General features: G+C 55.9%; 1 protein-coding gene across 1 annotated transcript in view; it reads left to right on the top strand.

The window, feature by feature from the left end:
* COL26A1 (collagen type XXVI alpha 1 chain) overlaps positions 1 to 22,441 on the top strand; it is a 252,016-nt gene that overhangs the window by 19,101 nt on the left and 210,474 nt on the right. Inside the window, exon 2 of the mRNA XM_054394356.1 lies at positions 13,234 to 13,356. Within this exon, the coding sequence (XP_054250331.1) occupies positions 13,234 to 13,356 (123 nt within the window). The remainder of the gene's footprint in view (positions 1 to 13,233; positions 13,357 to 22,441) is intronic.

The following is a 22,441-nucleotide window of genomic DNA, read 5'->3' as shown; positions in this document are numbered from 1 at the left end:
TCCTGCCTTAGCTCCCTGCCTCTGATCTCTCTCCCAGCACACACTTGAATCAAAACTGCCTGTTGTAAAGGGCAAGCTCAGCTCTCTGATCACACAACAGATCTCAGTTTTGATGTTCCTGCTTCCCTACCCATGGAACTCCCAGGGGTGTGACTGGAACAATAGGATGGTTTTCCAAGGGGTTCTTTATTGCAGCTACACCCAGGAGCAGCCTTCTGCCAGGCATGGCAGCAGTGGAATAAAAAGTTTTCAATTCAGCCAGGCTCTGGGGCTTTTTTCTCAGACTGGTTAACACTTTGAGTACCCAGGCAGAGAGCTCTTGCAACGATCTGTTTTGATTAACTGTGGCCTTGTGTGGATCCTCCTGGAGATTCAGGGCACAGTCTGTATTTAACTGATTTGATGAACAGCCAAAAGAAGAACAGACACAGAAGTTCCATTTGTTCTGTTAGGGTGTCCAGAGAAGGGCCACAAGGATGGGCAGAGGGCTGGAGACAGACTGAGAGAGTTGGGGTTGTGCAGTCTGGAGAGGAGAAGGCTCTGAGGAGACCTTCTTGTGGCCTTCCAGGATCTGAAGGGGGCTACAAGAAAGCTGGGGAAGGACTTTTGAGGGTGTAAGGGAGTGATAGGACTGGGAGGGATGGAGCAAAACCAGAAGTGGGGAGATTGAGATTGGATGTTAGGAAGAAGTTCTTCCTCATGAGGGTGGTGAGAGACTGGCACAGGTTGCGCAGGGAGGTGGTGGAAGCCTCATCCCTGGAGGTTTAAGGCCAGGCCACAGCTTTGTGTGTTGAAACAGCCCAGGAAAAACAAATCTGGATTCCCTTAGAGAGAAAAAGCCTTGTTTAGTCTGGGGCATCTCCTCCAGGGTATTTTGGTTTTCTTTTCAGCTATCAAAAGGATGTCCAGTGGCAGTCACATCCCTGTCTCCAGTGGCAGTCACATCCCTGTCTCCAGTGGCAGTCACAGCCCTGTCTCCAGGGAAAACCTGAACCACTGCACCTGCTCTGCTTGCTGGCCTGGACCAGCAGTGGTGTGGGCAGCAGGAGCAGGGCAGGGACTGTGTCCCTTTGCTGGGCACCAGAGAGGCCACACCTGAACATTGGGTTCAGTCTGGGGCTCCTCACTCCCAGAAGGACACTGAGGGCTGGAGCAGGTCCAGAGAAGGGCAACAAAGCTGGGGAAGGGTCTGGAGAACAGGGCTGGGAAGGAGCAGCTGAGGGAGCTGGGGGTGTTTAGTGTGGAGAAGAGGAGGCTGAGAGGAGACCTCATTGATCCTACAGCTCCCTGAGAGGAGGCTGGAGCCAGGTGGGGGTTGGGCTCTGCTCCCTAGGATCAGGTGATAGAAGGAGAGGAAATGGCCTGAAATGGTGCCAGGGGAGGGTTAGGTGGGAGATGAGGAGAAATTTCTTTGCTGCAAGAGTGGTCAGGGATTGGCACAGGCTTCCCAGGGAGGTGGTGGAGTCCCCATCCCTGGAGGGGTTCCAGAAAGCTGTGGCCATGGACCTGCTCCAGCCCCTCAATGTCCTTCTTGGAGTCAGGGCCTCAAAACTGAACCCAGGATTTCAGGTACAGCCTGAGCAGTGCCCAGCACACTGCAGCCATCCCTGCCCTGCTCCTGCTGCCCACACCATTGCTGATCCAGGCCAGGCTGCTGGAGGTCTTCTTGGCCACCTGGGCACTCCCTGCCTCATCTTCAGCTGCTTGTCCATTGGTACCCCCAGGTCCCTTTTCCCTGACAGCTTTCCAGCAAGAGGAATTAAAGACAGCTCTGGGGACTCACTTCATGGGTGGCAGAGGAGATTGTGGGGTCACAACAGGAGCTCTAGTAAAGCAGAAGATGCTGTTGGAGGGTTGCTGACCCCTTGTGCTGATTTTCTTCATGCTTTTCTCTCCACAAATGTTTTGAGGGCCAGCAGGTGTCTATCATTCTCCTGGTTTTCCACTGACTCCCCCTCCTCCTTCTGCTCCTAATGCTAAGGTAGAGTTTAATTCTGAATGAGTTGATGTTGATGTCAGCTTAGAAGCAGAGACTGTGCTACAGGTTAGTCTGTGATGAAGAGCAGGGCCACTGTCCTCAGCTTCAGGAGCTCCAGGTCAGACCTTCCTCCAACAGGAAGGACATGGACCTGAGGGAGCAGGTCCAGAAGAGGGCCATGAAAGTGCTCAGGGGGTTGGAGCAGCTCTGCTGCAAGGACAGGCTGAGGGAGCTGGGGGTGTACAGCCTGGAGAAGAGAAGGCTCCAGGGACACCTTAGAGCAGCCTTCCAGGAACTGAAGCAGCTACAAGAAGGCTGCAGAGGGACTGTATGCAAAGGCCTGCAGGGACAGGACCAGGGACAATGGCTTCAAACTAGAGCAGAGCAGATTGAGACTGGATGTGAGGAACAAGTTCTGCACCAGGAGGCTGCTGAAACACTGAAACAGGTTGCCCAGGGAGGTGGTTGAGGCTCCATCCCTGGAGATACTCAAGGTGAGGCTGGACAAGGCTCTGAGCAACCTGATCTAGTGGAGGATGTCCCTGCTGAGTGCAGGGGGGTTGGACTGGGTGAGCTTTGGAGGTCTCTTCCCACCCAACCGATTCTGTGATCTTCAGAGGAGGACCCAGAGCCAAGTGGCAAATGTTGCCTGGGAGCACAGGGCTGTGTGTCAGACAGGAGCTGCTGATCCAGATCCCACCTCTGTGCTTTCAATCCATGTCTTAAGGATCATTTTTCCCTTGACCTCACCCTGCAGGGTCAAGCTTTCCAAGAATGCACACAGCAGCACTGTGGATCTGCTGGCAGTGTGAGGGCCTGAGATAGCCACAAGCAGGCCACCCAGCTGGGCAAAAATGCTCAGCCTCAGGTTCTCCTTCTGAAAGGCTCCAACTCCAGGAGCTTTTGTGCTGCAGAAGCAGCAGCCTGGTTGTCTTGGGGTGTGATTTCCACCCTGCATGGATATCGAGGGCCAAATTCCATCAGGTCAGTCTAATTTAACACAGATTCCATGGATATTTGTGCACACTTCCTCTTCCCCCTTGGGAGCACTTGGAGCTCTGTCTTCTTATTGATAGGCAGCAGAACAGCTCAGTGCCCAGGAGAATGGCTGCACAAGCAATCAAAGAAGTGAACTCTCCCCTCTCATTTCTGAGCGCTCAGTCATGGGCTGACTGCTTTCCTTTTCCTGATGAAGGGAATTATGGTTCAGAGCAACCACATTTGCTGCCTGATTCAGCAAGAACATGCCACCAGTGAGCTGGGAGGAGCAGGGTGGTGGAGAAATCAGAGGGGCTGGAGGCTAGAGAAATCCTCCTTCTGCCTTCTCACCTCTTTTCCCTCCTGCATGCACAAACTGATGCATACATGGCCTGGCCAGCTGGGGCTGCTGAGGGTGGAGGAGAGGAGGCTGAGAGGAGACTTCATTGCTCTCTGCAGCTCCCTGAGAGGAGGCTGGAGCCAGGTGGGGGTTGGGCTCTGCTCCCTAGGATTAGGTGATAGGAGGAGAGGAAATGACCTGAAATGGTGCCAGGGAAGGGTTAGGTTGGAGATGAGGGAAAATGTTTTTGCTGCAAGAGTCATCAGGGATTGGCACAGGCTGCCCAGGGATGTGGTGGAGTCCCCATCCCTGGAGGTGTTCCAGAACCCTGTGGCCGTGGCACTTGGGGAAGTGGTTTAGTGGCCACGGTGGTGCTGATGGTTGGACTGGATGATCTCAGAGGCCTTTTCCTGCCAAAACAATTCTGTGACTCCATGACTGAATATGGTTGAGTTATTCCTGATGCCACCTGTCTGCTCCACCTTGAAGTCCTCACCTGCCCTGCTCTGTTCTGCATTTCTGTCAGTGCTGATGTGCAGGGTGGGTTTGTTGCATGAATGAGCCCTGCAACATCAGTGGGTGCAGAAGGACAAGGCAAGCTACCTGTGAACTGAGGTGAGTTCAGCCCTCCAGGTAGCACTGTCTGGAAGGTCAACCATGCCCCCTGCAAGGCAAGGGAGGCACAGTTCAAAGGGCTTGGCTGCAGACCTTGCTGAAGATTAAAGCTGTGGTGCAGCCTGAGCTGCATTTGCCTCCCAAGGTAAGAGATTGCTATTGGACTAAACTCCCTGCAGCAGCCTCTGATAATCCACTTTGTGTGGGAAAACTTCAGGCTTACTGGCAACTGAGTGCTGGAAGTGCACTGAGCACTCAAGGTGCTGTCCCCTGGGAGGGGTTCTGCTGCTGGGAGGCACCCAGATGGATTGTCCCAACTCCTTCTTCCAGCCACAGCTGACTTGGATGGCCTCTTTGCACCCACCTGGCAGGGGTGATGGTTGTGGTGTGTGCAGGAAGTTTGGAGCTCCTTCCAATCTCAGTCTGAGCAACACAGCAGAGTGGGGGACCTGGAACTTGTCTTATTCCTGCATCTGGCTCTCAGCTGCTTCAGATGGCTGCTGCTGGCTGGCTCCAGAAACCCCAACTGGCTCCCAGCTCTGTTCCTCTCCCACAGGAATGAGCTGCTGCAGAGACTGTGCTCAGCAGTCAGGGTGACCTCTGCTAGTGCCTCTGAAGCCCTGGGTGGGGGGAAGGCATGCATGAACCATCAGCACTGACAGGGAGATTACTGGGCCTGGCCCTCTCCTCTGGCTTGCAGACCTCTTCAGCCTGTGCTGGAAGAGCAGGCTCTGCCTTGAAGTGAACCCTGCCTTCACCCCCTCCTCCCTGCCATGGATTCCTTAGCAATGCTCCACCAGTCTCCAGAGCTGGAGCAGGCCATCAGCTCCCAACATTCAGTACTGGGAAGCTGCTTACAGCTCTTCTCTGAACCCTAAAAACACCTGCCTGGGGAGATCCTCAGAATCCCAGCTTGGTGGGGACTGGGAGACACCTCTGGATATCATCCAGTCTTGCCCCACTTCTGAAGCAGGGCACCCACAGCAGCTTGCCCAGGAGCACAATGCCCAGGGGGGGTTGGAAGCTCTCCACACAAGAAGACTCCACAACCTCTCTGGGCAGCCTGCTCCAGGCCTCCAGCACCCTCAAAGTACTTCATAGAATGGTTTGGGTTGCAAGGGATCTCAAAGCTCATCCAGTTCCAAGCCCCTGCCATGGGCAGGGACACCTCCCCCCAGCCCAGGCTGCTTAGGGCCTCATCAAGCCTGGCTTTGAACACCTCCAGGGAGGAGGCATCCACAGCATCCCTGGGCAACCTGTGCCAGTCTCTTTCCACCCTCACTCTCAAGAATTTCTTCCTACTCTCCAGAGCCTTCCTCAAGATCCAGCTCAATCTGCCTTCCTCAGGATCCAGTCCATTCCCTCTCCTCTTGTCACTCCAAGCCCTTGTCAAAAGTTTCTCCCCAGGTTTCTTGTAGACCTTTCAGGTACTGTGCAGATGGAAGCTCCTGTGTTCTACCCTGCCCCTTGTCCTGTCACTGGCAGACAGCACTGATGTGGTCAAGAAGAGCAGAACCTTCAGGCCAGCCTGGCTTTGAGCTTTTCAGGAAGGTGCTGAGATGATTTGGTCACAGCAGCAAGGAACCATCTGGTCACAGCCAGCTGAATCAGCTGGCAAACCTGGTGCTGGTGAGAGGCAGAGTCAGGGAGATGTGTTTGGGAATAGGAAGGGAATAATGTGGTTGTGTAGAACTGGATGGCTTAGGAAGAGAGAACCCAGAGAGCCTGGCAGCCTTTGGATTTGGATTGCTTGGCATGTAGAGGGCAACTCCTGCTCCTGACCTCAGCCTGGAAGCAGCCAAGCCCTGCTAGGAGTGGGCTGCAGCACCCAAGGTGTGGATGGCTCTGCTGGCACAGGCAGTGTGCTGCTCTGCTCTTTGCACAGAGGAAAGGGCACAGTTTGCTTTGTGCAGCAGGGAAAGGTGACTTTTCCCCAGTGAAAGTCATTAACCTTCTGATTTGATTGAAATTCCTCTCAGTCTGCAGGGAAATTGATAGCTGCAGTGAAAAATGTTATGAGGGGACTTGGGGAAAACTCTCTAGCTCTCAAAACACTCCTACTGCTTGCTGTGCCCTAAATGTTGATCTCTGCTAAGTATAACACACAGAGCCTTATCCCTGTGGAAACAGGAGGATAATTCAGTGCAGTTGTTTAGACAGCACAAAGCTTTGGGGGGAATCACAAGCAGCAGAAATGCCAACCTGCTGGAGAGCCTGCTGGGCATTGTTGGGAGTGGGGAGGCTCAGTGCATGCCCAGACCTGTGCAACAGGTGCTGCTGAAACCATCCTGCATACAAACTCTCTTTTCTTGGTGCTTTTCTCCCTCCTTCCCAGAAAGACTTTGCTGGCTTCTGTCCTGGCCAGCTGAGTCCTGGTGATTGGAGCTGTGTGGCACTTGGTGATGGCTGAGCCAGGGTGTGCCCAGCTGGCCAAGCAGGCTGATGGCATCCTGGCCTGCATCAGCAATAGTGTGGCCAGCAGGTCTAGGGCAGGATTGTGCCCCTCTGCTCAGCACTGCTGAGGCTGCACCTCAAATACCAGCTTTGGTTTTGGGCCCTCACTCCAAGAAGGACATTGAGGAGCTGGAGCAGGTCCTGAGGGCAACCAAGCTGGTGAAGGGTCTGGAGAACAGAGATCTTGAGAGGAATGGCTGAGAGAACTGGGGGTGTGCAGTTACAAGAGGAGGCTGAGAAGAGACCTCATTGCTCTCTACAACTCCCTGAAAGGAGGCTGGAGCCAGGTGGGGGTTGGGCTCCCAAGCAACCAGTGGCAGAACAAGAGGTCACAGACTCAAGCTGTGCCAGGGGAGGTTGAGGTTGGGTATTAGGAAAAACGTCTTCCTGGAAAGGGCTCTCTGGCACTGGCCCAGGCTGCCCAGGGAGGTGGTGGAGTCCTCATCCCTGGAAGGGTTTAAAAGCTGCATGGATGTGGTGCTGAGGGCTGTTGCTCAGCAGCAGTGGTGGCATTGTGAGCTCTGGGTGAGTGGCTGGACTTGAACTCGAAGGTCTCTGCAAACCTCAGCAGTTCTATGATCTGTGCCTTCATCAGAAGCACCAAACCCACACTCAACCTCCAACTGCTGAGCTCTCCAGCAAAGGGCTGTGCTGGGGGTCTGCCCCGCAGGGCTGTCTGCTGCAGCGCTCTGCCTGCCCTGTCAGCCGGGGGCTGCAGGAGCTGCGGCGTGCCCTGCGCCGCAGGGAGCGCACGGCCGGGAGGGGCTGTGTGTGGGAGGTGCTGCCTGCTGTAGGTCTGTCCTCACAGGGGCACGGCAGCAGGTCGGGTCTGTGTGGAGCTGAGCCTGGGCCCCTGCACCGAGTGATGAGGCAGGAATGTGGCTTCCCTCCTGAGGAACCAAACTGCTTGCTGGGTCCCGAGCAATCCAGCCTACTGGCCTCTGCTTCGTTCAGTTTGAGGTCACTTGGCCAGTGAAATCAAGCCTACTAACAACCAGTTGGTTTTTCTCTTGCAAACCCCAACAGGTCCTCCCCTAGAAGTCTGAGAAGATTGGACAAAAGCCAGCAGTTTGGGCTAGGGAAGAGGCAAACCCTGCTTTGGGGGCTGGCTCTGGGGTTGCTGCGGTGTGAGTCTTCCTAAGCATTCCGTGGGTGAAGAGGTGGAGGGATGGCTTGGGGAGCAGTGCTGTGAGGAGGGGGAGGAGGGAGCTTGCTGCCTGTCAGTGGCTTCCTGCCTGTGAAGTGCTTGCTCTGGGCTGATTCAGTCTGCTGGCCAGCAGTGAAGCTCTGCTGTGTCAGTGTGAGGCTCTTGTGGAGCTTACAGCGTTCTGGCTCCAGTCTCTGTTACCTTACACTTCCCTACCCTCAGCAGTGGCTTGTCTCTCCCACTGTAGGTTTACAGGCTGTAGACATCCAGGATCTCCAGGGGAGGAACTGTTCATCCAAACAAAGCTTCTGCTGAGCAGCAGGTTCAGAATGCTGCTGGGGTGCAGAAGAGGGCTCCCTTCCTGCCCAGAAGCAAAATGCAGCTCAAGCTCCCTGTGCTAAGTCCAGCTGCCCTCTGAGCTCCTCCCAGCCTGCTCCCTGCAGGCCCTGGGGTGTCAGACTTGCTGGTCCCCTCTGGTGTCCGGGTGCCTGGAGCCTTCTGTCACTGTTCCTCTTAAGTCAGCAGAGAGCAGGCAGCTCCCTCCCAGCATCTGCTGAGGGACGGTAGTGCTTGAGCTCAGAATAGCAGCTTTCAGTGTCTCCAAATGGAAGCAAACTGTTGAATTTGTTGCTCTAGTTGGCCTGAAAGATCCATCCTGAACCTCCCCAGTACAGTGACTGGATGTCTGCTGGCATCCACACTCACACTCCCCCTGGGAACAGAGTGTTAGCTGTGATCAGGAGCTGAGATCTTGGTCTGCAGCCCTGCATTGAAACTCTCTCAGTCAGTAGCTTGCAGGTCATGGTCTGAAGATCCTCAAGTTGTCCATGAAAGTCTTCCAAGAATTAAACAGGGTGTGAGTGGACGAGTCCCTCTGGAAATGGCTGGGGGGAAATCGACCAAGCAGGAGCTGCCTCTCCCAGCAAAGCAGGAGAAGAGCAATCCTGTGGGGTGCTGTGGGGCATTGTGCTCAATCTGCTGCTGCTGAGCCCTTAAAGAGCTCCTGCCTGGCTCATTTGGTTCGCTTGGTTGGAATGCTGTGAGCAGTGCATTTCTGCCATCTTGGCTGCATGCCAGTGGAAGCCCTGAACCTTTCTTGCTAGCATCTGTGTGCAATAGAAAGGGTCATTTATAATCTCTCCAAGCCATGATGGGGCCTTTCGTCAGCCTGTCTGCAGCCTGCCTGCCTCCTGGAGCCTGCTCCTGCTGCCTTTTGGCTTGCAAAGAGAAATCTTGGGGTGGGTTTGTCTGCTTGGCTCCTTTCTGGCACAGTGGCTGTGCAATTCTAGCTACAGTGAGTTCCAGGCTGTGCATCCTACTGCATCTCCTGGTCAGTGATGTTCCTGGCTCTCTGGCTCACTGTGCCATAGTAAACACCAGACAGATAAAAGCTGCACTGGCAGGAGATGGCAGTGCCTGTGGGAAGCCAGGAGTGTTCTGCAAACAGGAATGGACCTTCCACCCCTGGGCTGGGAGCCTTTGGAACCAAGCTCCTCCTTCTATTGGTAAAAACAGAGGCTGGGGGAGTCCATGTTCATGCTGGGTTATCTGAGTGCCTTTGGGGTCTGACCAGAGGGTTCTGCCCTCATGATCCATGCTGTGGTGGCTCTGTTTCAGAGGACACTCTCAAGGTGCTGAGGTGACACACATTGTGACTGCCATGGTGCTCCTCCATAGGGTGGTAGAAAGCTGTCCCTAGATGTGAGTGAAGGATCTGCTGCTTTCCCATGGGCTGTCACAGACTGCTGCATGCTTGGAAGGGATCTCTGGAGATCATCCACTCCAAGCCCCTGCTCAAGCAGGGCACCCACAGCAGCCTGCCCAGGAGCACAATGCCCAGGAGGGATTTGGAAGCTCTCCACACAAGGACACTCCACAACCTCTCTGGGCAGCCTGCTCCAGGCCTCCAGCACCCTCACAACAAACAACTTTCTCCTCCTCTTCACATGCAACCTCCTGGGTTGTGCCCCTTGCTGCCCCTTGTGCTGTCCCTGGGCACCACTGAGCAGAGTCTGGCCCCAGCCTCTTGCCCCCCACAGCTCCTTTAGCTCTTGCTGAGCATTGCTCAGCTCCCCTCTGGGGCTGCTCTTCTGCAGGCTCTCAGCCCCAGGGCTCTCAGCCTTTGCTCCTCAGGGAGCTGCCCCAGGCCCCTCAGCAGCTTTGCAGCCTCCCCTGCACTCTCTCCAGCACTTCTCTGTCTCTGCTGAACTGGGGAGCCCAGACCTGGACCCAGGACTCCAGCTGTGGCCTCCCTAGGGCAGAGCAGAGGACAGCCCTGTTCAGCCTGGCCAAACCCAGGTGATGGCTTCAGGCAAGGAAAGCAATGGATGGAGAGCCTGAGGAAAGCTTCTCACAACCCATAATGATTGCTTCCCTTTATAACAGGTCCCTGGGCAGGTCATCTGGACAAATGAGCCTGGGGAAGTGGTGAGTTCTGTGCAGGCTTCTGTCCTGTGCCCTGCAGCATGGGAGCAGCTTTACCTGCAAGCACTCCCCAGGGCTCTGTCACTAGGCTGTAACAGGGCCTGGCCACCAGGTCTCTATGTCAGGGAAGGCTTCTCCAAGGCAGAAATGACCAACCTGCCTGCCAAATTCCTTGGGTTTGTGAGGGGATGTGTGTCCCTGAACTGCTTATTCCAAGGACCAGATAGAGCAAAGGTGCCAGATCTAGTGACAAGAGCAGTTTTGGGCTTGTTTGGAGAGAAAATCTGTCCCTGTGCCAGCAGCACCTGGTGAGCTGAAGCCCTGCCCAGCCCAGCCCAGCCCAGCCTTGGAGGCAGCTGAGAATCCTCTTTCTTGCAGTTTTTGACACAGGCAGCCTGCACAGTGCCACCTGCTTAGATCCAGATCCACAAATGGAGTGCTAGACTCCCAAACTGGGTGAAAACAATCCTTGAGGGAGCAAGATGGCTTTGAACCTGGGTCTGTGCAAGGCAGAGCTAGGGAGAGGAAGGGTTGGTTTGCAGTCCCTCTGTAGCAGCTGTGCCTCAGAGCTGCCAGTGTGCTTGAACCAGAGCAGAGAGGCTGCCACATGCCCTCTGGCTGCTGCAGGTCTGCCTTCAGCAGCTGCCCTTCTCCTCAGCCTTGTGCTGGGTGATGTGATGCTGTTCCTCTTGGGTCACTTTGCCACCTCCTTTGCCTTCAGCCTCCTGGAGCTGTCTGGTTTCAGCAGCAGGTGTGGAGTGGTTTGCCCTTTGTGCTCTGAGCTGTGGCCTGTGTGCACACAGCTGCTTGTGGCAGCTTGAGGAGAAGGTTTGGTTCATTGCTGTAGGATACAGGCTTCTGCCATTGTCCTGTGCACCCCCTGTGTACCTGCAGCTTGTTCTGCCTCCCATGAAATCCCTGTGCCTGAGCCTGCTGCAGAGCTGCTCTCCTGATGGCTGAGCCAGAGCCAGGTGTCAATGCAGAGCAGGGCTGAACAACTTAGAGTCATAGACTTGGTTTGGTTGGAAAAGGTCTCCAAAAGATCTCCAAGGTCATCCAGTGCAACCATTCCCTATCTCTGCCAAGGCTGGTGCTAAGCCATGGCCCTCAGCACCACATCTCTGCCTCTTTGAAACCCCTCCAGGGATTCAGACACCTCCCTGGGCAGCCTGGGCCAGTCAACTAAGAACCTTTCAGTAAAGAATTTCCTTGTAATGTCCAACCTAGACCTGACCTGGTGTGACTTGAGGCACTTGTTGTCCTCTCCCCTGTTCCTTGGGAGCAGAGCCCAACCCCCACCTGGCTCCAGCCTCCTCTCAGGGAGTTGTAGATAGCAATGAGGTCTCTTCTCAGCCTCCTCTTCTTCACACTGAACACCCCCAAGTCCCTCAGCTGCTCCTCCCCAGCCCTGTTCTCCAGACCCTTCCCCAGCTCTGTTGCCCTTCTCTGGCCCTGCTCCAGCTCCTCAATGTCCTTCTGGGAGTGAGGGGCCCAAAACTGAAGCCTGGATTTGAAGTGTGTCCTCAGCAGTGCCCAGCATGAGGGCACAATCCCTGCCCTACAGCTGCTGGCCACACTATTGCTGACCCAAGCCAGGATGCCATCAGCCTGCTTGGCCACCTGGGCACACATAAGGTACAACAGGGTCTATAGATCCTGATGCCCAGGGCTGACAGTGCAGTTCCTGCCTTCTCATGGTGAGGAGGTCTCTCCCACTCTTGTTTTCTTCTGAGGCACCATGAGACATCAGTTCCTTCTGCTCCTGGGCAGTTTCTGTTGCCCATTTTTGGGCTGTAACCTCACCAGGACCTGTCCAGCACCCAGCTTGTCTGGGTCCTGCTGACAATGAGCTGCACCACACCAAAAAGCAGCCTTTCCCCAGCCAGATGCTGCTGGGAGTGGAGGGAGGCTGGGGCTGATGCCATAGCCAGCAGAGCCCAGCACAATGGGCTGGGACTGTCAGAGATTTGGAGAGGGCTTTGGTCTGCAGTCCTGTTGTCCCTGCTAGCAGAGCTGAGTGATGCACCAGGGAGCTCTGGCCTCCGACCCAGCAAGAGGCCTGGTTGGATCTCTTGTGGTTCAGGCTGGCAGAGAAGGGAATCTCCCTGCAGCTGTTGGTGGGAAAGGGTGGGGTGAGGAATGAAGGCTGCAGCAGGGCTGGCAAAAGGAACCACCTCACTTTTACTGCAGCCTGATGCACCCTGGTGCACCCTGATGGAGCTGGTTGGGGCTGGCTGTCCCACTGGGGCTATCTGTAGCTGTCTGTCCCACTGGGTCTGGCTGTCTCACTGGGGCTGTCTGTCCCACTGGGGCTGTCTCACTGGGGCTGGCTGTTCACTGGGGCTGTCTGTCCCACTGGGGCTGTCTGTCTCACTGGGGCTGTCTGTCCCACTGGGGCTGTCTGTCTCACTGGGGCTGTCTGTCTCACTGGGGCTGTCTGTCCCACTGGGGCTGGCTGTTCACTGGGGCTGTCTCACTGGGGCTGTCTCACTGGGGCTGTCCCACTGGGGCTGTCTGTCCCACTGGGGCTGTCTGTCTCACTGGGGCTGGCTGTCTCACTGGGGCTCTCTGTCCCACTGGGGCTGGCTGTCTCACTGGGGCTGTCCCACTGGGGCTCTCTGTCCCACTGGGGCTCTCTGTCCCACTGGGGCTGGCTGTCTCACTGGGGCTCTCTGTCCCACTGGGGCTCTCTGTCCCACTGGGGCTGGCTGTCTCACTGGGGCTGGCTGTCTCACTGGGGCTCTCTGTCCCACTGGGGCTCTCTGTCCCACTGGGGCTGGCTGTCTCACTGGGGCTGTCTGTCCCACTGGGGCTGTCTGTCCCACTGGGGCTGGCTGTCTCACTGGGGCTGTCTGTCCCACTGGGGCTGTCTGTCTCACTGGGGCTGTCTGTCTCACTGGGGCTGTCTGTCCCACTGGGGCTGGCTGTTCACTGGGGCTGTCTCACTGGGGCTGTCTCACTGGGGCTGTCTGTTCACTGGGGCTGTCTGTTCACTGGGGCTGTCTGTTCACTGGGGCTGGCTGTTCACTGGGGCTGGCTGTCTCACTGGGGCTGGCTGTTCACTGGGGCTGGCTGTTCACTGGGGCTGGCTGTCCCACTGGGGCTGGCTGTCTCACTGGGGCTGGCTGTTCACTGGGGCTGGCTGTTCACTGGGGCTGGCTGTCCCACTGGGGCTGGCTGTCTCACTGGGGCTGGCTGTCTCACTGGGGCTGGCTGTTCACTGGGGCTGGCTGTCTCACTGGGGCTGTCTCACTGGGGCTGTCTCACCAGGGCTAACAGTATCCTTTCTCTCTGCAGGCATTGGTGTCACTACACAGTCACCAGGACAGTGTCCTGCCAGGTGCAGAATGGGTCGGAGACAGTGATCCAGAGAGTTTATCAGAGCTGCCGCTGGCCAGGGCCCTGTGCCAACCTAGTGAGGTAAGCCTGATGCCAGCCCTTGTGCCTGTCCCTGCTTCCTGTCCCTGCTGCCCAGCCTCTCCTGCACTGCTCACTACATTGGGCAGCTTTTAAACACTGCAAGAAAGGTTGAGCTCAGTGGTCAGCTGGGATGTGGTGCCTGGTGGTGATGTGGAACCAGAGAATCACTGAGGCTGGAAAAGACCTTCAGGACTGTCAAGCCTGGCAGTTAGCACTACCAAGTCCCCTGCTCAGCCATGTTCCCCAGCACCACATCTGCATGGCTGTTGAACACTCCCAGGGATGGGGACTCCGCCACTGCCCTGGGCAGCCTGTTCCAGGCCTTGACAACCCTTTGGGGGAAGAAATTGTTCCTCATGTCCAACCTAAACCTCCCCTGGTGCAACCTGAGGCTGTTTCCTCTCATCCTGTCACTTATTACTAGGGGGAAGAGCCCAACCCCCACCCAGCTCCAGCCTCCTCTCAGGGAGCTGTAGGAGCAATGAGGTCTCCCTCAGCCTCCTCTTCTCCAGGCTGAACACCCCCAGCTCCCTCAGCTGCTCCTTCCCAGCCCTGTTCTCCAGACTCATCCCCAGCTTTGTTGCCTTTCTCTGGTCCTGCTAGGGCCTTCAATGTCCTTCTTGGAGTGAGGAGTCCCAAACTGAACCTGGGTTTTGAGGTACCTCAAGTACCCCAGGACAATCCCTGCCCTGCTCCTGCTGGCCACCCCATTGCTGATCCAGACCAGGCTGCTGGTGACCTTCTTGGCCTCCTGGGCACAGCCTGGCTTGTGTTCAGCTGCTGTCAACCAGCACATCCAGGTTCTTTTCTGCCAGGCAGTTTCCAGCCACTCTGCCCCAGTCTGGAGCCTTCCTGGGGTTGTTGTGGCCCAGTGTAGGACCTGGCATGTGGCCTTGTTGAACCTCATCCCCCTGGCCTTGACCAGTGCAGCCTATCCTTATCCCCCTGCAGAGCCTCCCTGCCCTTGAGCAGATCCCCAGTGCCACTCACCTTTGTCAGCTGCAGGCTTACTGAGGGTGCCCTCAGCAGTGTTAGCTGCAGCTGAGGGTGGCTGCAGTACTTGGGACAAGCAATGTGAAGCAGCTGAGCTTAGGTTCCAATGCCAGTTCCTGGCTCTCCACACAGGAGGCTACTGCTAGTCAGCAAGAAGCTAACCACCTGCCAAGGCCAGGAGAGTGCAGTGTGGCTGGGGGGTAGCAGGGAGGCTGCTCCAGTGGCACTGTGTGGGTTGCTGCTGTGGGTGCAGTCCCTATCCTGGGGTCTGTGTTGGTAATTCTGGTCACAGCCACTGCAGAGCTTGGACCAAACCCCTTGCAGCTGTTGATGGACAAAGGTCATGTGCCCTGGGCCTGGCTGAGGGCAGGTTCCTCACAGCACATTTTGCTTCTGCCTCTCAATATCCTTTAGAGACACAGCAAAGCACAACCTGCCCTCTCCCCAGGGGACAGTGACTTGTCCAAAACTTGCCCAGGCACCAGTATAGGCTGGGCAGGGACTGGCTGGAGAGCAGCCCTGAAGAAAAGGCCTTGGGGGTGCTGGTGGGTGAGAAGCTCAACAGGAGCCAGCAGTGAGCACTTGCAGCCCAGAGAGCCAAGCAGAGCCTGGGCTGCATCAGGAGAAGTGTGGCCAGCAGGGCCAGGGAGGGGATTATGCCCCTCTGCTCAGCTCTGGTGAGACCACACCTGGAGTACTGCATCCAGTGCTGGAGCCTCTGTTCCAGGAAGGGTCTGGAGGTGTTGGAAGGTGTCCAGAGAAGGGCCACGAGGATGAGCAGAGGGCTGGAGCTGCTCTGCTCTGGAGACAGACTGAGAGAGTTGGGGTTGCGCAGTCTGGAGAAGAGAAGGCTCTGAGGAGACCTTCTTGTGGCCTTGCAGGATCTGAAGGGGGCTACAAGGAAGCTGGGGAGGGACTTTTGAGGGTGTCAGGGAGTGATAGGACTGGGGGTGAATGGATCCAAGCTAGAGGAGGGGAGATTCAGATTGGGTATTAGGAAGAAGTTGTCCCCCCATGAGGGTGGTGAGAGACTGGCACAGGTTGCCCAGGGAGGTGGTGGAAGCCTCATCCCTGGAGGTTTTTGCAGCCAGGCTGGAGGTGGCTGTGAGCAACCTGCTGTGGTGTGAGGTGTCCCTGCCCATGGCAGGGGGTTGGAACTGGCTGAGCCTTGTGGTCCCTTCCAACCCTGACAGTTCTGTGATTCTCTGCTTTGCCTTTCAGTTTTTTACAGTCTCAGAACTCACCTACATTTAAGAGCTCCATGAGTGCAGTGGCTATCCCCAGCTAGCCCCTTCCAGTGCACAAAGTGCTTTTTGCCTTCTCTGAAAACCTTTCCCAGAGCAGAAGAGTTCTGCCCAGCCTGCTGGGAACAGGTACAAGGCAGCCACTGTGCTCTGAATTTACACCTAGCTTCTGTAGCAGGTTCCCATGGAGCCAAGCCCATCCTTTAGCTCCCCAGGCTCAGCCACGTTACTGTCATGGGGACCAATTCACCCACAGGGCACTGACTGACTGAGGTCCTCCTCAGGTTTCTGACCTTGCCAGAATGTGGTTGAACTGCCCATGAAAACACCCAGAGGTCACAGAATGCTCTGGGCTGGATTAGACACTAAAGCTCATCCAGTTCCAACCCCTGCCACAGACGGAGACACCTCCCACTAGCCCAGGTTGCTCAAGGCTCCAGGATGTGCTTGCACTGCCCATTAAAGCACCCAGAGGTCACAGAATGATTTGGGCTGGATTGGACATCCAAGCTCATCCAGTTCCAACCCTCTGCTATGGACAGGGACACCCCCTTAGAGCAGGCTGCTCAGGGCCCCATCCAGCCTGGCTTTAAACCCTTCCAGGCTTGGAGCCTTCACCACTCCTCTGGGCAAGCTGTTGCAGTGCCTCAGCACTCTTGTGCTGAAGAATTTCTTCCTAATCTCAAATCTTGCTTCCCAGTCTGTTCTTGTGGCTCTTCACCTGGAATTCGCCTTTCCCCCTGTTGGTTCTCCAATTTCTCCTTGGCCAGTGGTCAGCTGAGGCTTTTTTCACTTGTAATGTATCTGCTTTGTGTCTCTTTGGTCTTGTTTCCTGCAAGGCTGTGGCTGGAACACTTCCTGTTTGACACTGGCGTGGCCAGGACTTCTGGGGAAGCTTTTGAATTTCCCAGACATCTTGCACACATGATTGTCACCAGAAACCTGTGGGCTTTCACCTTGGCTCCTAGACTTGCCCAAGCTCTTGCTGCTCATTTTCCCTTGTTAACATAGCTGCAATACCAAACTGTACCAAGCAACTGCTGCTGTTACTGCTGCAGAGCCTTTCCATGGGCTCCTGCAGCTCCTCCTGCACCTTCTTTCCTGCCTTGCTAGGGCAGAGCCTTTGGGAGCAGTGTCTGCAGCTGGGCCATTGTTGTCCATGGGATGTTTTCAGTTTCAGATGTGGTTTGGTTCATTTGCCTGACGAGTCCAATTGTTTGGAGACAATGCAGGATGGCAGCAGACTTCTCAGCTTCTGGTTCTGTGTGAAAACACTGTGGGAAGAAGCTGGGCTTGGTCATGTTTGGGAGCTCAGCCGGGGAAAACTCAGCTGGCAGGAGCTGTGTTTCTGGAAGGAACCTACCAGAAACCTTGAAGAAACTTTCTTCATCTACCAGAAGAGGTGGAGGACACTGATGTTCTGTTCCCTTTGCAAGAGGGAGGAAGCAGAAGCAAAGCAATTGGCAGCCTTCAAAGGCAGTGACTGTACTGCCTTCCACAGGCTCGCAGAACCTTAGGGCTTGGATGGGACCTCTGGAGACCATCCAGTCCAACCCCTGTCAGAGCAGGACCACCCAGGGCAGGTCACACAGGAATTTGGGTGGGTTTGGAATCTCTCCAGAGGAGACTCCACAACCCCCCTGGGCAGCCTGCTCCAGGGCTCTGCCACCCTCACAGGGACAAAGTTTTCCCTTCTGTCCCTCTTGCACCTCCTCTGCTCCAGCTTGCCCCCAGTGTCTCTTGCCCTGTCTTTGGACATCCCTGAGCAGAGCCTGGCTCTGTCCTCCTCCCAGAGAGCTTTTACTCTGCCAGTGTCCCTTCTCAGGCTGCTCACTAGCCAAAGAGACTGCAGCCAAAAGAAGGGCACCTCTCAGGCTCCTGGGGAGAGCTGAGGGGTTCTGTGCTAGAGGCTCAGACCCCAGCGGGGCCAGACAAGGACTGAATCCATTTCCTGTCTCCCATTCCTTCCTGGTAAGTTTCTTTCCCTCACTGCAGAAAGCACAGCTCAGGGTGAAGCCTTTGACAGAGGAGGATCTGTGAGGTCCCCAGCCCAGCAGCCTCCCTGGGGTGCTGTCCCTGCTGCCTGTTCCCTTGCTCTTGGGGAGCTGGCAGCTGTGCTCTCTGCAGGAGCATCGTCATCTTGGCTGGGCTGGGCTGAGCTCTGCTCTTGCCCTCCACCCCAGGCTCTTTATTTAGCTTGGGTGCTGAGCTGCTGTGGAGCAAGTCTTGGCTGGAGACTGTCCCTGAGCAGATCTATTCTTGAACATTTGTGTAGTGAAGGCTTCAGCTTCAGCCTTTGCTTTGTCGTGCTATGAAGTCAAGAGGCAAGCCCCCAGCAGCCTGGCTGGAGCTCTCTGTGCTCACAGACCTCAGGCCACTGAGCTGGCTGAAGGAAGGGAGCAAGTCCCTTGCTTGGTGTTTCAGCAGCAGCCTAATCTCTGGGGCTCTGCTTCCTGGATGGTTGCTCCAAGCTCTTTGTAAACCCAGGCCCTGGACAGTGCATTTGCTGCAGCAGCACAACCCTGCCATGCTTAGGACCCCTGCTCCTCCAGGCTGCCCCAGAAGGGTGGTCCCAGAGCCCAGCAAGGCTTGGAGACCTGCATTCAGTTGCTGGAGTTTCTGTGCTTTGGGTTTTAGTCAGGTGATGCCTCCCCACCTCTGAGATGAGAACAGCACTTCTCTTGTCCTCTATCACTTTGCGAGCTTCTTGCTAGACCCTCTCTGCTCTGCCCTGCTGAGGCCACATCTGGAATATCGTGTCCCCTCTGGGCCCCTCAGTTCAAGTAGCACAGGGAGCTGCTTGAAAGAGTCCAATGCAGAGTCGTGAAAATGATGAAGGCAGTGGAAGATCTTCCTCACAAGGAGAGCCTGAGGGAGCTGAGGGCTCTGGAGCTTGGAGAGGAGGAGCCTGAGAGGTGACCTCATTGCTGGGGATAAAGATGTGCAGGGGGAGTGCCCAGAGGCTGGAGCCAGGCTCTGCTGGGTGATGCCCAATGCCAGCACAAGGGGCAGGGGTGGAAGCTGAGGCAGAGGAAGTTCCATGGAAAGAGGAGGAAGAATTATTTCCCTGTGAGGGTGACAGAGCCCTGGAGCAGGCTGCCCAGGGGGGTTGTGGAGTCTCCCTCTCTGGAGATTTTCCAAACCCACCTGGATGTGTTCCTGTGTGACCTGCTCCAGGTGACCCTGCTCTGTAGGGGGGTTGGGCTGGATGAGCTTTGGAGGTCCCTTCCAGCCCCTAACATTCTGTGACTCTGGGATTCTGTTACCCTAACTGGCCAAAATCGGCCTGGTTTTGACTGCAGTTTGCGTGTGGCTGTTGTGGTTGGCAAAGCAGGATCTTGGGAAGTGCATGGATGTGGTGAGCAGCCTGGATCTTGGGAAATGCATGGATGTGGTGAGCAGCCTGGATCTTGGGAAGTGCATGGATGTGGTGAGCAGCCAGCAGGGTCCCACCTAGCAGCCACCAGGCACAAACACTGACTGCTTCAAACATTTTCTACTTCTAACTGTTGTTGCTGAAAAACTCCCTCTCTGCTCCCTGCAACCATGCTGCTGCAGATGGGGGCTGGATATTCTGACTCCTCTCCTGCTCCTTTAATCTCAGAAAAAGGAATGTTCCCAGCCAGACTGTGTTTCTCCTGCTATTTTCCGCTGTGCTCAGTTTCACCCCAGCCTTGGAGCATCTTCTCTCTGCAGTACTTTCTGGCTTCAGAGAAGCTGAAGATTTACAAAATCCCAGCATGGTGTGGGCTGGAAGGGAGCTCTGGAGCTCATCCAGTCCAATCCCTGCTCCAGCAGCTTGCCCAGGAGCACAATGCTCAGGGGGGGTTTGGAAGCTCTCCACACAAGGACACTCCACAACCTCTCTGGCCAGCCTGCTCCAGGCCTCCAGCACCCTCACACCAAACAACTTTCTCCTCCTGGCTTCTACTTTGTGCCCCTTGCTGCCCCTTGTCCTGGCCCTGGGCACCACTGAGCAGAGTCTGGCCCCAGCCTCTTGCCCCCCACAGCTCCTTTAGCTCTTGCTGAGCATTGCTCAGTTCCCCTCTGGGGCTGCTCTTCTGCAGGCTCTCAGCCCCAGGGCTCTCAGCCTTTTCTCCTCACAGAACTGCCCCAGGCCCCTCAGCAGCTTTGCAGCCTCCCCTGCACTCTCTCCAGCACTTCTCCTGAACTGGGGAGCTCAGACCTGGACCCAGGACTCCAGGTGTGGCCTGACTCGGGCAGAGTAGAGGGGGAAGAGAAGCTCTCTTGCCCTGCTGGCCACACTCTTCTTCCTGCACCCCAGGAGACCTTTGGCCTCACCAGAGAGCTCTGTGCTTTTGGTGCCACTGAATGTCTCAGGCAGCACATCTTGCATGGCTCATTCTCTTTGGTGTTTTTTCCAGTGCTGGGTGTCTGCTGTTGTTGTTTTCATTTAATCTGAACACACTGCTGCTCCCAAAGGGATTTTCTGAGCTAGTCTGCAGAATAACAAAGCAAGAATTCTGCACACCCATCCATTTTGGTCTTCTCTGCTTTGAAGCCTCTCTTGCTACAGAGTCAGGAGGAGAAGCAGGGGATCTGTCCCCCAGGAGCCTGCCCTGTAGCTGAGGTTTCTCCTCAGTTTCAGAAGCAGTAACACCACAGGGAAATCCTCCTCTCTTTCTTTCTTTCTTTCCAGTCAATTGAGTAATAATTCCCAGAGCTCATTCCAGTGCTATTTGAAGTCATACACAACCTCTTGTATCTTGAATTCCCTTACTCCTCTCCAAGATGTAGGGTCAAGGCTTTGGGCAAGATTCTCTGCCATGCACACAGGCTGAGCAGTGCTTCTGGGAGCAGGACCTATGGGGGCTGTGGGTGTGCAAGAGATGGAGCTGGAGCACAAAGGTGGCTTCTCAGCCCTGGGAGCTGTGTGGGTGTCTGGGTGCTCTGGCTGGGCACAGGGGAAGGGCCATCTGCCTCCCAGGGGGCTGGTGGAGTCCCCATCCCTGGTGGTGTTCCAGAAAGGTGTGGCCCTGGCACCTGGGGCCATAGTTTGTGGCCAGGGTGGTGTTGGGTAGGTGGTTGGACTGGGTGACCTCAGAGGTGTTTTGCAGTCACAACCATTCCATGGTCATTGCTGCACTGTGCACAGGGCTCCTCAGGCTGCTGACTGAAGGCCTTTTGCTCTTGTCCAGACCTGCTGACGAGACACTCTTCCCCTCCCTGGCAGGGAAGTGCAGTGCTGCTCTGCAAGAGCTCTGAGCTCTGCCTGTTCATCAGGACAGGAGCTGCTGGTTGCTCTGGTGGCACAGAAACATCTGTGTCTGGGACCTTTGTTCCTTTTTTGCTGGGGTGGGAGCCTGTCAAGCACAGCTCTGTGCAGCTTGGGCTGGGAGGTGTGCTGGTGTCTGTTCCCTGGCCCCCAGGCTCTGGGTGAGCTGTGCAGACCAGACATGCTCAGAGGTGAGGAGTCCTCCCCTTTGGCAGAGGCAGGAGACATGTACAGTGGGCTTCAGCTCTCCTGCAGCTGCAGGCTTTGTTTTGTCCAGTGTCTGCAGGAGCAGAGCTCAGACTCCTCTGGTTACCTTCTTCCCTGGGGGACTGCTGGGGCTGCAGGAAACGGCAGAGCACAGAGCTGGCTGACAGCCTGATGGCCTCTGCCTGCTCTGAGAGCAGACATGATGGCAAAGGTCCTCCTTGGCCCTCTACCAGCCCTGGCACTGCTCTGAGGTGGTGTTCTCTGCTCTGTATGCCCAGAGAAGCTGCTTGGTGTGACTGCTGTCTGGTAGGCTTTGAGGTATGGTTCACGGAGTCACAGAATGGTTTGGGTTGGAAGGGATCTTAAAGATCATCCAATTCCAGCCCCCTGCCATGGGCTGGGACACCTCCAGGGAGGAGGCATCCACAGCCTCCCTGGGCAACCTGTGCCAGTGTCTCCCTACCCTCACTGTAAAGAATTTCTCGTCCTCTCCAGTCTCAGTCTCCCCTCTCCCAGCTCAAAGCCTCTCCCCTCTCCCAGCTCAAAGCCATTGTCCCTCATCCTGTCACTCCCAGCCCTTGTCAAAAGTCCCTCCCCAGCTCTCCTGGAGCCCCTTCAGGTACTGGAAGGCTGCTCTAAGGTCTCCCTGGAGCCTTCTCTTCTCCAGGCTGAACAGCCCCAACTCTCCCAGCCTGTCCCCACAGGGAAGTTTTCCAGATTAACTTCATGGCATCCTCTGGACCCACTCCAGCAGGTCCCTCTTATGGTGGTCTTATGGTGCTCTGTCTGGACTGGGCATAGTGATGTTGGGATCCAAGTGTGTTCTTGATAGCTTCTCTGAGAAGTAGACTCTGGGTACACCCCCAGCATAGTCTTGTTGCTTTGCCAATACCTGCCCAGCCCTTTCCTACCTCCCTTCTTCCCAAGCAGCCAAGATCAGGCTACTTTAGCTGATGGAACTGAAACCTGATTTCCAAACCCCTTTGTTTGCTGTGGGGACTGGTAGACTTTTGGCACATCTGTGAATCAGGCAGGGTAAGGAAGGCACTGAGGTGCTGGAGCTGGCACAGAGAAGGGCAACGAAGCTGGTGAGGGGCTTGGAGAGCAGGTCTGGTGAGGAGAGGCTGAGGGACCTGGGATTGTTTAGCCTGAAGAAGAGGAAGCTGAGAGCAGCCCTTTATGTGCAGCTACCTGAAAGGAGACTGGGGTGAGGCTGGTGTTGGTCTCTTCTCCCAGGCAAGCAGCAATAGGACAGGAGGTAATGGCCTCAAGCTGCACCAGGGGAGGGTTAGGTTGGAGATTAGGAAACATTTCTTTGCTGCAAGAGTGGTCAGGGATTGGCACAGGCTGCCCAGGGGGGTGGTGGAGTCCCCAGCCCTGGAGGTGACCAAACCCAAGCAGCTGT

Source organism: Indicator indicator, chromosome 30, assembly GCF_027791375.1.
Source record: "Indicator indicator isolate 239-I01 chromosome 30, UM_Iind_1.1, whole genome shotgun sequence".
NCBI lineage: Eukaryota > Metazoa > Chordata > Aves > Piciformes > Indicatoridae > Indicator > Indicator indicator.
The sequence above is the reverse complement of the archived record's forward strand: the minus strand, read 5'-3'. Positions and strand labels throughout refer to the sequence as shown.